This window comes from Gallinula chloropus (genome assembly GCF_964237585.1).
Source record: "Gallinula chloropus genome assembly, contig: HAP1_SCAFFOLD_756, whole genome shotgun sequence".
Taxonomy (NCBI): Eukaryota; Metazoa; Chordata; class Aves; order Gruiformes; family Rallidae; genus Gallinula; species Gallinula chloropus.
Window position 1 is genome coordinate 422 of NW_028168600.1, and position 13,942 is coordinate 14,363.

Here is a 13,942-nt window from a genome sequence, read left to right on the forward strand (position 1 = left end):
GCCACCTCAACCCTTGTCCCCACAGATGACCCACCAAGACCCCCCCAACCACCCTGGGGGGGCCACCTCAACCCTCGTCCCCACAGGTGACCCTGCTGTCCTCCTCCCGGGCCACCTCCCCGCCCCGTGACGTCCCCAAATGTCCCCAAAGCAGGGTGGGGAGGTGACCTACCAGGGCCCTCTTGACCTCCTCCTGGGCCACCTCAACCCTTGTCCCCACAGATGACCCACCAAGACCCCCCCAACCACCCTGGGGGGGCCACCTCAACCCTCGTCCCCACAGGTGACCCTGCTGTCCTCCTCCCGGGCCACCTCCCCGCCCCGTGACGTCCCCAAATGTCCCCAAAGCAGGGTGGGGAGGTGACCTACCAGGGCCCTCTTGACATACTCCTCCTGGGCCGCCTTGGTGTTGTCCTTCTTGCCGGCCCAGGCGCGCAGGGCCGAGGCCTGGAGCGCCCGCCCGTAGGAGAAGGTCAGGGCCCAGGGCCGGGCCAGGGGACAGCGGTTGATGGCGTTCAGGTTGAGGGACGCCTCCTCCTCGCTCTGGCCCCCCGACAGGAACGTGATGCCTGGGTGGGGGACACATGGGGACAGGGTTAGGGGTTGGGGACACTGTGGGGACATGGTTAGGGGATGGGGACACCGTGGGGATGAGGTTGAGGGACGCCTCCTCCTCGCTCTGGCCCCCCGACAGGAACGTGATGCCTGGGGGGGGACATCGTGGGGACATGGTTAGGGGATGGGGACACTGTGGGGACACTGTGGGGACAGGGTTAGGGGATGGGGACACCATGGGGATGAGGTTGAGGGACGCCTCCTCCTCGCTCTGGCCCCCTGACAGGAACGTGATGCCTGGCGGGGGGACATCGTGGGGACAGGGTTAGGGGATGGGGACACCATGGGGACAGGGTTAGGGGATGGGGACACTGTGGGAATGAGGTTGAGGGACGCCTCCTCCTCGCTCTGGACCCCTGACAGGAACGTGATGCCTGGGGGGGGGACATCGTGGGGACGTGGTTAGGGGATGGGGACACCATGGGGATGAGGTTGAGGGACGCCTCCTCCTCGCTCTGGCCCCCCGACAGGAACGTGATGCCTGGGGGGGGGACACCCTGGGGACGTTGTTAGGGGATGGGGACACCGTGGGGACGTGGTTAGGGGATGGGGACACTGTGGGGACACCATGGGGACACGGTTAGGGGATGGGGACACCATGGGGATGAGGTTGAGGGACGCCTCCTCCTCGCTCTGGCCCCCCGACAGGAACGTGATGCCTGGGGGGGGGACACATGGGGACATGGTTAGGGGACAGGGACACCATGGGGACATGGTTAGGGGATGGGGACACTGTGGGGACGTGGTTAGGGGATGGGGACATCGTGGGGACATCGTGGGGACACCATGGGGACATGGTTAGGGGATGGGGACACCATGGGGATGAGGTTGAGGGATGCCTCCTCCTCGCTCTGGCCCCCCGACAGGAACGTGATGCCTGGGTGGGGGACACCCTGGGGACGTTGTTAGGGGATGGGGACACCGTGGGGACGTGGTTAGGGGATGGGGACACTGTGGGGACACCATGGGGACACGGTTAGGGGATGGGGACACCATGGGGATGAGGTTGAGGGATGCCTCCTCCTCGCTCTGGCCCCCCGACAGGAACGTGATGCCTGGGGGGGGGACACATGGGGACATGGTTAGGGGACAGGGACACTGTGGGGACATGGTTAGGGGATGGGGACACTGTGGGGACATGGTTAGGGGATGGGGACACCATGGGGATGAGGTTGAGGGACGCCTCCTCCTCGCTCTGGCCCCCCGACAGGAACGTGATGCTTGGGGGGGGACATCGTGGGGACATGGTTAGGGGACAGGGACACTGTGGGGACATGGTTAGGGGATGGGGACACTGTGGGGACATGGTTAGGGGATGGGGACACCGTGGGGATGAGGTTGAGGGACGCCTCCTCCTCGCTCTGGCCCCCCGACAGGAACGTGATGTCTGGGGGGGGACATCGTGGGGACGTGGTTAGGGGATGGGGACACCGTGGGGACACTGTGGGGACACCATGGGGACATGGTTAGGGGATGGGGACACATGGGGACATGGTTAGGGGATGGGGACACCATGGGGATGAGGTTGAGGGACACCTCCTCCTCGCTCTGGCCCCCCGACAGGAATGTGATGCCTGGGGGGGGACATGGGGACACCATGGTGACACTGTGGGGACAGGGACACCATGAGGATGGGGACATCATGAGGATGTAGCTACGGGGACAGGGACTTCGTGAGGACACCATGGGGATAGGGACACATGGGGACGTGGCTGTGTGGACAGGGACACCACAGGGACATGGCTGCGGAGACAGGGACACCAAGGGGATGGGGACATGGATGTGGCTATGGGGACACCACGGGGACATCATGGGGATGGGGACACCATGGGGACATGGCTATGGGGACGGGGACACCACAGGGATAGGGACACCACAGGGACATGGCTGTGGGGACAGGGACACCATGGGGACATCATGGAGATGGGGACACCATTGGGACACCGGCACCATGGGGATGGGGACACCATGGGGACATGGCCACAGGGACAGGGACACCATGGGGATGGGGACACCATGGGGACGGGGACACCATGGGGACATGGCTGTGGGGACAGGGACACCATGGGGATGGAGACACCATGGGGATGGGGACATGGATGTGGCTATGGGGACACCATGGGGACATGGCCACGGGGACAGGGACACCATGGGGATGGGGACACCATGGGGATGGGGACACCATGGGGATGGGGACATGGATGTGGCTATGGGGACACCATGGGGACATGGCTGTTGGGACAGGGACACCATGGGGATGGGGACATGGATGTGGCTATGGGGACACCATGGGGACATCATGGGGATGGGGCCACCACAGAGACATGGCTGTGGGGACAGGGCCACCACGGGGCCACCATGGGGCCATGGCCACCTCCTGCAGCTGTCACCTACCGGGGACGGCGGGCGGCACGGTGCGGCGCAGGGCGGTGACGGTGGCCATGGCGATCTCCTCGGGGCTGTACTTCTTGGGACAGGCGTGACCCGGTGTCACCATGTTGGGCTTCAGCAGCGTCCCCTCCAGGTAGACGTGGTGGTCACTCAACGCCTTGTAGACGGCTGCCAGCACCTTGGGGGGAGGGTGTGTGACACGTTGGGGACATCGGTTGGGGGTTGGGGACACCTTGGGGATGGGGTGGGGACACCGGTTGGGGACGTCACCCACCTTCTCGGTGACGTACTGGCAGTGCTTCAGGTCGTGGTCGCCATCGGGGAGGATCTCGGGTTCCACGATGGGGACGATGCCGTTCTGAGGGGACATGAGGGGGTGACAAGTGTCACCAGGGTGTGGAGGGGGGGGGACAGGGTGGTGGGAGGTGGCCCGAGGTGCCTTGGGGCGGTGGGAGGTGCCACCATCGGGGTGAAACTGTGTGGAGGTGCCACTGTCTCTGGTGACACATGAACAGGGGACACCATTGGGAGTGTCACCGTGCCACCACCGAGCACCAGAGGGGATGGGTTGGGGGGACATGGAGGTGGCCAGGGGACACGGGTGGGGGACAGGGTGGTGGGAGGTGGCCCGAAGTGCCTTGGGGTGGTGGGAGGTGTCACCATCAGGGTGAAACTGTGTGGAGGTGCCACTGTCTATGGTGACACATGGACAGGGGACACGTGGACAGGGGACACGTGGACAGGGGACACGGCTGGGAGTGTCACCGTGCCACCACCGAGCACCAGAGGAGATGGGATGGGGGGACATGGAGGTGGCCAGGGGACATGGGTGGGGGACAGGGTGGTGGGAGGTGGCCCAAGGTGCCTTGGGGTGGTGGGAGGTGCCACCATCTCAGGTGACACGTGGACAGGTGACACGTGGACAGGGGACACCATCGGGAGCGTCACCGTGCCACCACCGAGCACCAGAGGAGATGGGATGGGGGGACATGGAGGTGGCCAGGGGACACGGGTGGGGGACAGGGTGGTGGGAGGTGGCCCAAAGTGCCTTGGGGCGGTGGGAGGTGCCACCCTCTCAGGTGACACATGGACAGGTGACACGTGGACAGGTGACACGGTTGGGAGTGTCACCCTGCCACCCCCAACCACTCAAAGGCTACCAAAGCTGGTGGCACCTCCGTGTCACCACCTCACCCCACCCCCTGCCTCCCACTCAACCACGGCGAGGTGAGAGGACGGCGGGGCTGGGGCCGCCGCAGGGCTGGGGACGCCACGGGGTGACGGCGGCGGGGCTGGGGACGCCGCGGGGTGATGGTGGGGTTGGGGACACCGCGGGGTGAGGGCGGGGAGGGGCCAGAGACCTGCTGGCAGATGCTGGCGTAGCGGGCGAGGACGTTGGCGTTCTCCATGACGGCCAGGCGGGTGGGCGTGTGGGCCGTGATCTTGAGCACGCAGCGCCACTTGGCGAAGTCGGCGCCGTCCTTCTTGTACTGGGCACAGCGCTCAGACAGCCCGTCCAGGCCTGGGGGGACGGGGGGTGTCACGGGGTGAGGGGACAGGGGGGGACGTCAGGGGGAGATGGGGGGACATGGGGGGCGTCAGGGGGTGGGGGGACGTCAGGAGGAGATGGGGGGACATCGGGGGGTGGGGGGACAGGGGGAGCGTCGGGACAGGGGGGACGTCAGGGGGAGATGGGGGGACATCGGGGGGTGAGGGGACAAGGGGGGCGTCAGGGGGTGGGGACAGGGAGACATCAGGGGGTGGGGAGGATGTCGGGGGGTGGGGGGACGCGGGGCATCAGGGGGTGGGAGGACAGGGGGCGCATCAGTGGGTGGGGACAGGGGGACATCGGGGGGTGGGGGGACAGGGGGGGCGTCAGGGGGTGAGGGGACAGGGGGGGACGTCAGGGGGTGGGGGGACAGGGGGACGTCAGGGGGTGGGGGGACATCAGGGGGTGGGGGACAGGGGACATCAGGGGGTGGGGGGATGGGGGGACGTCGGGGTGGGGGGACAGGAGGACATCAGGGGGTGGGGGGACAGGGGGGGCGTCAGGGGGTGAGGGGACGGGGGGGGACGTCAGGGGGAGATGGGGGGACATCGGGGGGTGGGGGGGCAGGGGGGACGTCAGGGTCGGGGGGACGTCAGGGGGTGGGGGGACAGGGGGGACATTGGGGTGGGGGGAACGTTGGGGGGTGGGGGGACAGGGGGAGTCAGGGGGTGGGGGGATGGGGGGACGTCAGGGGGTGGGGGGATGGGGGGACGTCAGGGGGAGATGGGGGGACATCAGGGGGTGGGGGGACGGGGGGGCATCAGGGGGTGGGGGGATGGGGGGACATCAGGGGGTGGGGGGACATGGGGGACGTCGGGGTGGGGGGACAGGAGGACATCGGGGGTGGGGGGATGGGGGGACATCAGGGGGTGGGGGGACATGGGGGATGTCGGGGTGGGGGGACAGGAGGACATAGGGGGTTGGGGGGTGGGGGGGACGTCAGGGGGGGACAAGGGGATATCGGGGGTGGGGGGAACGTTGGGGGGTGGGGGAACTGGGGTGACATCGGGGGGTGGGGACACAGGGGACATCAGGGCGTGGGGGGACAGGATGGGGACATCAGGGGGTGGGGACACGGGTGGGACTTGCGGGTGGCACCAGGGTGGGGACACCCGGGGGTGTCAGGGCAGCGGGAGGGCAGGGGACCTGGAGGTGACACCGCAGGGGGACGCAGCTGTCACTCACCCTGGGTGGTGGTCTCGCCGTTGGTGCCAGCCAGGGGCACGACGCCCTTGTCCACCTGGGGGATGGGGACACCTTGGCGTGGGCCACCCAACGTGTCCTTCCCAGTGTCCCCAACCCCTCTTGACACCTCCATGTCCCCCCCCAACCTCCTGATGCCCCCCACATCCCGCCTGATGTCCCCAAGGTGTCCCCAAGACGTCCCCACCTCAACCCTTCATCAAGCCACCCATGGTTGACCCCAAGATGTCACCACCTCGACCCCATGATGAACCCACCTTGGACACAGGTGCTCCCACCCAAAGACCACCCAACCTCCTGACAGCTCCCATGTCCCCCCCCAACCTCCTGATGCCCCCCACGTCCCCCCTGATGTCCCCAAGGTGTCCCCAAGACGTCCCCACCTCAACCCTCCATCAAGCCACCCATGGTTGACCCCAAGACGTCACCACCTCGACCCCATGATGAACCCACCACGGACACAGTTGCCCCCACCCAAAGCCCACCCAACCCCCCGCCGCCCCCCTGCCCGCGTCCCCGCCGCGGTGTCCCCGCCACGGTGTCCCCGCCGCGGTGTCCTCACCTTGATGCCCACCAGGGCGCCCTTGCCGCGGATGACCTGGGGGAAGGGGCGCCCATCGTCCGCCTTCTGGTAGAGGGTCTCGTGGAAGAGGATCACCCCCCCGATGCAGGGGTCCACCCGGCTGTCGGCGGTGAACAGCAGCTGACGGTACCACCGGCGGTTCTCTTCAGTGTTCTCCGCCCCCACTGAGCTCAGGCGCTTGGCGATGCTGCCTGTGGCCATCCCAGTATAAACCAGTTACTCCCAGTATAAACCAGTAAGCCCCCCCCCACTGCCCTCATGGTGCTGTCCCAGTACCTCCCAGTAGCTCCCAGTTCCCCCCCAGAAGCTCCCAACCCCCCTAGTGATACCTCATGGTCCTCAGACCCTCCACAATGCTGCCAGTGACCATCCCAGTATAAACCAGTTACTCCCAGTATAAACCAGTAACCCCCACACTGCCCTCATGGTGCTGCCACAGTGCCTCCCAGTAGCTCCCAGAAGCTCTCAACCCCCCCAGTGACACCTCATGGTCCTCACACTCTCAGCAATGCTGCCTGCAGCCATCCCAGTATAAACCAGTTACTCCCAGTATAAACCAGTAACCCCCCACTGACCTCATGGTGCTGTCCCAGTGCCTCCCAGGAGCTCCCAGTTCCCCCCCGCAGGAGCTCCCAACGCCCCCTGGTGACACCTCACAGTGCTCAGACTCTCCACAATGCTGCCTGTGACCATCCCAGTATAAACCAGTAACCCCCCCACTGCCCTCATGGTGCTGTCCCAGTGCCTCTCAGGAGCTCCCAGAAGCTCTCAAACCCCCCCAGTGACACCTCAGGGTCCTCACACTCTCAGCAATCCTGCCTGTGACCATCCCAGTATAAACCAGTTACTCCCAGTATAAACCAGTAACTCTCAAACTGCCCTCATGGTGCTGCCCCAGTGCCTTCCAGTAGCTCCCAGTTCCCCCCCAGGAGCTCCCAACCCCCCTAGTGACACCTCATGGTCCTCAGACCCTCTACAATGCTGCCAGTGACCATCCCAGTATAGACCAGTTACTCCCAGTATAAACCAGTAACCCCCCACTGCCCTCATGGTGCTGCCCCAGTGCCTCCCAGTAGCTCCCAGAAGCTCTCAACCCCCCCAGTGACACCTCATGGTCCTCAGACTCTCAGCAACCCTGCCTGTGACCATCCCAGTATAAACCAGTTACTCCCAGTATAAACCAGTAACCCTCATGGTGCTGCCACAGTGTCTTCCAGTAGCTCCCAGTTCCCCCCCAGGAGCTCCCAACCCCCCTAGTGGCACCTCATGGTCCTCACACTCTCAACAATCCTGCCTGCGACCATCCCAGTATAAACCAGTTACTCCCAGTATAAACCAGTAAGCCTCCCACTGCCCTCACGGTGCTGCCACAGTGCCCCCCAGTAGCTCCCAACCCCCCCCATGACACCTCAGCATCCTCACACTCTCCACAATCTTGCCTGTGACCATCCCAGTATAACCCAGTTACTCCCAGTTGCTCCCAGTATAAACCAGTAATCCCTCCCAGTACCTCCCAGTGCCCTCTCAGTAGCTCCCAGTGTCCCTCCAACCCCTCCCAGTACCTCCTAGTGCCCTCCCAGTACCCTCCCAGTGTCCCTCCAACCCCTCCCAGTACCTTCCAGTGCCCTCTCAGTAGCTCCCAGTGTCCCTCCCATCCCCTCCCAGTACCCTCCAGTGTGTCCTCAACCCCTCCCAGCAGCTCCTAGTGCCCTCCCATCCCTTCCCAGTAGCTCCCAGTGCCCTCCCAGTAGCTCCCAGTGTCCCTCCAACCCCTCCCAGTACCTCCTAGTGCCCTCCCAGTACCCTCCCAGTGTCCCTCCAACCCCTCCCAGTACCTTCCAGTGCCCTCTCAGTAGCTCCCAGTGTCCCTCCCATCCCCTCCCAGTACCCTCCAGTGTGTCCCCAACCCCTCCCAGCAGCTCCTAGTGCCCTCCCATCCCTTCCCAGTAGCTCCCAGTGCCCTCCCAGTAGCTCCCAGTGTCCCTCCAACCCCTCCCAGTACCTCCCAGTGCCCTCCCAGTAGCTCCCAGTGTGTCCCCAACCCCTCCCAGTACCTCCCAGTGCCCTCCCAGTAGCTCCCAGTGCCACTCCAACACCTCTCAGTACCTCCCAGTGCCCTCTCAGTAGCTCCCAGTGCCCTCCCATCCCCTCCCAGTACCTCCCAGTGCCCTCCCAGTAGCTCCCAGTGTGTCCCCAACCCCTCCCAGTGCCCTCCCAGTGCCCTCTCAGTAGCTACCAGTGTCCCTCCAACCCCTCCCAGTAGCTCCCAGTGCCCTCCCAGTGCCCCTCCAACCCCTCCCAGTACCTCCCAGTGTCCTCCCATCCCCTCCCAGTACCTCCCAGTGCCCTCCCAGTAGCTCCCAGTGCCCTCCCATCCCCTCCCAGTCCTTCCCAGTCCCTCCCAGTCACCCACCAGTTGACTCATCAGCAGCCAAGATGCCCTTTCCGGGAGCCACGATCTGCTGGGCGATGGACGCCAGCTCCTGCTTCTGCTCCGGGCTCAGCGCTGCCACCGGTGGGGACATGGCGAAGGCTGCGGTGACATCAGCAGGAGCGGCGATGACGTCACCGGCGGCGACGTGACCGCCCCGCCTGCCCCCATGGCTGCCCCGGGGCAAGGAAGTGAGGGTGGGGGGGGTGGGGTGGAAAAGGGGGGCGGGACATCGAGTTTGGGGAGGGACACACCCCCCCCCCACCCCCCACCCAGGGGATGCCCAGAAGTTGGGGGGAGAGGGGAGACAAGACACCCCCCCCCCTTACACAGGGGACACCCAGGAGGGGGGGGGGGGGACACACAACACAGGACCCCCCCCCGCCCAGGAGTTTGGGGGGGGACACGATGGATGGGACCCTCCCCACACCCAGGGGACACCCAGGAGTTGGGAAGAGGGGGGGACGAGACCCCCCCCTTGCACAGGGGACACCCAGGAGTTGGGGTGGGGGGTACAGGACCCCCTGCCCAGGAGTTGGGTTGGGGAGCAGGACCCCCCGCCCAGGGGACACCCAGGAGTTGGGGTGGGGGGTACAGGACCCCCTGCCCAGGAGTTGGGTTGGGGGGGAAGCAGGACCCTCCCCGCCCACGGGACACCCAAGATTTGGGGGGGGGTACAGGACCCCCTGCCCAGGAGTTGGGTTGGGGATGGGACCCCCCAGCCCAGGGGACACCCAGGAGTTTGGGGGGGAGGTACAGGACCCCCTGCCCAGGAGTTGGGTTGGGGGGAAAGCAGGACCCCCCCGGCCCACAGGACACCCAAGATTTGGGGGGGGTACAGGACCCCCTGCCCAGGAGTTGGGTTGGGGACGGACCCCCCAGCCCAGGGGACACCCAGGAGTTTGGGGTGGGGGGTACAGGACCCCCTGCCCAGGAGTTAGGTTGGGGGGGAAGCAGGACCCCCCCTGCCCACGGGACACCCAAGATTCGGGGGGGATACAGGACCCCCTGCCCAGGAGTTGGGTTGGGGGGGGAGCAGGACCCCCCCTGCCCAGGGGACACCCAAGAGTTGGGGGGGGGTCCTGTACCCCCTGCCCAGGAGTTGGGTTGGGGACAGGACCCCCTGGCCCAGAGGACACCCAGGAGTTTGGGGTGGGGTGGGGGGGGGGTACAGGACCCCCTGCCCAGGAGTTAGGTTGGGGGGGAAGCAGGACCCCCCCCCCTCCACGGAACACCCAAGAGTTGGGGGGGGTACAGGACCCCCTGCCCAGGAGTTGGGTTGGGGACGGGACCCCCTGGCCCAGAGGACACCCAGGAGTTTGGGGTGGGGTGGGGGGGGGGTACAGGACCCCCTGCCCAGGAGTTAGGTTGGGGGGGAAGCAGGACCCCCCCCCCCCCCACGGAACACCCAAGAGTTGGGGGGGGTACAGGACCCCCTGCCCAGGAGTTGGGTTGGGGGGGAAGCAGGACCACCCCCCGCCCATGGGACACCCAAGATTTGGGGGGGGTACAGGACCCCCTGCCCAGGAGTTGGGTTGGGGGGAGCAGGACCCCCCCTGCCCAGGGGACACCCAGGAGTTGGGGTGGGGGGTACAGGACCCCCTGCCCAGGAGTTGGGTTGGGGATGGGACCCCCTGGCCCAAAGGACACCCAGGAGTTTGGGGGGGGGGGAGCAGGACCCCCCGCCCAGGGGACACCCAGGAGTTTGGGGGAGGGACAGGACCCCCTGCCCAGGAGTTGGGTTGGGGGAGCAGGACCCTCCCCCCCCCAGCCCAGGGGACCACCAGGAGTTGGGATGGGGGTGATGGGACCCCCCCCACCCAGGAGGGGACACCCAGGAGTTTGGGGAAGGGGGGGTTGGGGAGGGGAGAGCGACCCAGGCCTTTGGGGTGGGGAGAAACAGGGGGGACCCCGGAGAAATTTGGGGAGGGGGGAGGGAGGGGGAAAAAGGAAGGAGGAGGGGGGGGGGGGGGGGGAAGGAGGAGGAAGAAGGGGTGGGGGGAGGGGAGGGGGGAAAGACAAACGGACCCAGACGCGTCCGGACGCTGCGGGAGACGAGCGGGAACTGGGAGGGGACTCAGGAATTCAGGAAGGGCACCCCCGAGGTTCGGGGAGGGCACCCAGGGGTGTGGTTCAGGGGCAGGGAGCAAGGGAGGGACCCGAGGAGGGGGTGGGTGTGTCGTGGGGGGGCCCCTCCCACACCCCCTCCCCACCCAAGGGCGTTTCAAGGGTAAGAAGTAGAACCCAGAGCTCCAGGAAGGGCTCCCCCTTCCCCCACCATGTGCCCCCACCCCCAAATCTCCCTCCAGGCATCACAATCTGCCCCTGCACCCCCAAACTTGCCTCTTTTCACCCCAAATCTCCCCTTCCCCCCCTGTGTCCCACCCCCAAAATCTCCCTCTGGGCAAGAAAAACAGCCCCGAACTCCCATCTTTTCACCCTAAAAATCCCTCCCCTCTCCCTAAATCTCCCACTTTCCCCCCCAAATCTGCCCCTTCACCCCAGAATTTGCCCATCTTCATGTTAAAAATCCACCCTTTTCACCCCAAAACCTGCCCCCAGATCCCCCAAATGTGCCAATTTTACTCAAATCTCATCCCAGGCCCCCCCAAATCCACCTTTTTTCACCCCAAATCTGCTTTTCCACCTCAAAATCTGCCCCTTTTACCTCTCATACCCCCACCTCCACCCCAAAATCTGCCTTTTTCCCCCCAAAATCTACCCTTTTCCCTCAAATTCTTCCCTTTTTCCTCAAATTCTTCCCTTTTTAGCTCGGAATTTCCCCCCTCTCCCCTCCCACACCACAAAATCCAACTTTTCTACCCCAAAAATCTTACTTTTTCCCTCCAATTCTTCCCCTTTCCCCTCAGAAATTCCCCCCACACCCCAAAACCTGACTTTTCCACCTCAAAATCTGATTTTTCACCCCAAAATCTGAATTTTTACCTCAAAATCTTCCCCTTTTGCCTCAGAATTTCCCTCTGCACCCCAAAACCTGACTTTTCCACCCCAAAATCTTACTTTTTCACCCCAAAACCTGATTTTTTACCTCAAAGTCTGAGGTTTTCCCTCAAAACCTTCCCCTTTTACCTCAGAAGTTCCCCCACACCCCAAAATCAGACTGTTTCACCCCAAAGTCTGACTGCTTCACCCCAAAATCTAAATTTTAACCTCAAAATCTTCCCCTTTTACCTCAGAATTTCCCTCTGCACCCTAAAACCTGAGGTTTTACCTCAAAATCTTCCCCTTTTGCCTCAGAATTTCCCCACACCCCCCAAATTCTGCCTTTTCCATCTCAAAAAATGAGGTTTTCCCTCAAACCTTCCCTTTTTGCCTCAGAATTTTCTCCCACCCCCCAAAATCAGGCTTCAAACCCAAACCCCGACTTTTTCCAACCAAAATCTGACTTTTCACCTCAAAATCTTCCCCTTTTGCCTCAGAATTTCCCCACACCCCCCAAATTCTGCCTTTTCCATCTCAAAAAATGAGGTTTTCCCTCAAAACCTTCCCTTTTTGCCTCAGAATTTTCTCCCACCCCCCAAAATCCGGCTTCAAACCCCAAAACCCGACTTTTTCCACCCAAAATCTGACTTTTCACCTCAAAACCTTCCCCTTTTGCCTCAGAATTTTCCCACACCCCCAAAATCTGACTTTTCCATCTCAAAAAAATGAGGTGTTACCTCAAAATCTTCCCCTTCTCCCTCAGAATTTCCTCCCGCACCCCAAAATCTGGCTTCAAACCCTAAAACCCGACTTTTTCCACCCAAAAGCTGGTATTTTGCCTCAAAATCTTCCCCTTTTGCCTCAGAATTTCCTCCCACACTCCAAAATCTGAAGGTTTACCTCAAAATCTTCCCCTTTTGCCTCAGAAATTGCCCCCCCACCCCAAAATCTGACTTTTCACCCCAAAATCTTCCCCTTCTGCCTCAGAATTTTCCCCCGCACCCCAAAATCTGACTTTTCACCTCAAAATCTTCCCCTTCTGCCTCAGAATTTCCTCCCACACCCCAAAATCCGGCTTCAAACCCCAAAACTCAACTTTTTCCACCCAAAAGCTGATATTTTGCCTCAAAATCTTCCCCTTTTGCCTCAGAATTTCCTCCCACACTCCAAAATCTGAGGGTTTACCTCAAAATCTTCCCCTTTTGCCTCAGAAATTGCCCCCCCACCCCAAAATCTGACTTTTCACTCAAAATCTTCCCTTTTTGCCTCAGAATTTTCTCCCACCCCCCAAAATCCGGCTTCAAACCCCAAAACTCGACTTTTTCCACCCAAAAGCTGATATTTTGCCTCAAAATCTTCCCTTTTTGCCTCAGAATTTTCTCCCACCCCCCAAAATCCGGCTTCAAACCCCAAAACCCGACTTTTTCTACCTAAAATCTGAGGGTTTACCTCAAAATCTTCCCCTTTTGCCTCAGAATTCCCCCCCACACCTCAAAATCCGACTCTTTACCTCAAAAACTGACTTTTTACCTCAAAATCTTCCCTTTTTGCCTCAGAATTTCCTTCCACACCCCAAAATCCATCTTCAAACCCCAAAACCCCAACTTTTTCTACCCAAAATCTGATATTTTGCCTCTAAATCTTCCCCTTTTGCCTCAGAAATTTCCCCCCCACCCCAAAATCTGACCTTTTTACCTCAAAATCTGACCTTTTCCCTCAAAACCTTCCCCTTTTGCCTCAGAATTTTCCTCCCACCCCCCAAAATCCGGCTTCAAACCCCAAAACTCGACTTTTTCCACCCAAAAGCTGATATTTTGCCTCAAAATCTTCCCCTTTTGCCTCAGAATTTTCCCCCGCACCCCAAAATCTGACTTTTCACCTCAAAACCTTCCCCTTTTGCCTCAGAATTTTCCCCCGCACCCCGAAATCTGACTTTTCACCCCAAAATCTTCCCCTTTTGCCTCAGAATCTGCCACACACCCCCCAAATCCTGCCTTTTCCATCTCAAAAAAATGAGGTTTTACCTCAAAATCCTCCCCATTTCCCTCAGAAGTTCCTCCCGCACCCCAAAATCCGGCTTCAAACCCCAAAACCCGACTTTTTCCACCCAAAATCTGAGGGTTTATCTCAAAAGCTGCCCCTTTTGCCTCAGAATTTCCTCCCAAAATCCAAAATGATATTTTACCTCAAAATCTTCCCCTTTTGCCTCAGAATCTGCCCCGCACCC

General features: G+C 62.1%; 1 protein-coding gene across 1 annotated transcript; it reads right to left on the bottom strand.

The window, feature by feature from the left end:
- Positions 1-249: 249 nt before the first annotated feature.
- Positions 250-8,908, bottom strand: LOC311204321 (fructose-bisphosphate aldolase A-like). The gene is made up of 7 exons (XM_084280767.1): positions 8,755-8,908; positions 6,321-6,532; positions 5,741-5,795; positions 4,368-4,528; positions 3,281-3,364; positions 3,010-3,184; positions 250-569 (listed from the first exon to the last, which is right to left on the bottom strand). Exons 1-7 carry the CDS (start codon positions 8,864-8,866, stop codon positions 265-267), a joined length of 1,104 nt encoding a protein of 367 aa, XP_084136893.1. The 5' UTR covers positions 8,867-8,908; the 3' UTR covers positions 250-264.
- Between the last annotated feature and the right edge of the window lie 5,034 nt (positions 8,909-13,942).

Bases quoted from the DNA above. Each gene is read 5' to 3' on its own strand.
- LOC311204321 (XM_084280767.1), bottom strand. From the start codon at position 8,866: ATGTCCCCACCGGTGGCAGCGCTGAGCCCGGAGCAGAAGCAGGAGCTG. The intron at 6,533-8,754 runs GTGGGTGACTGG...GGATGGCCACAG, and splicing joins GGCTGCTGATGAGTCAACTG to GCAGCATCGCCAAGCGCCTG. The intron at 3,365-4,367 runs GTCTCTGGCCCC...ATGTCCCCTCAG, and splicing joins ACGCCAGCATCTGCCAGCAG to AACGGCATCGTCCCCATCGT.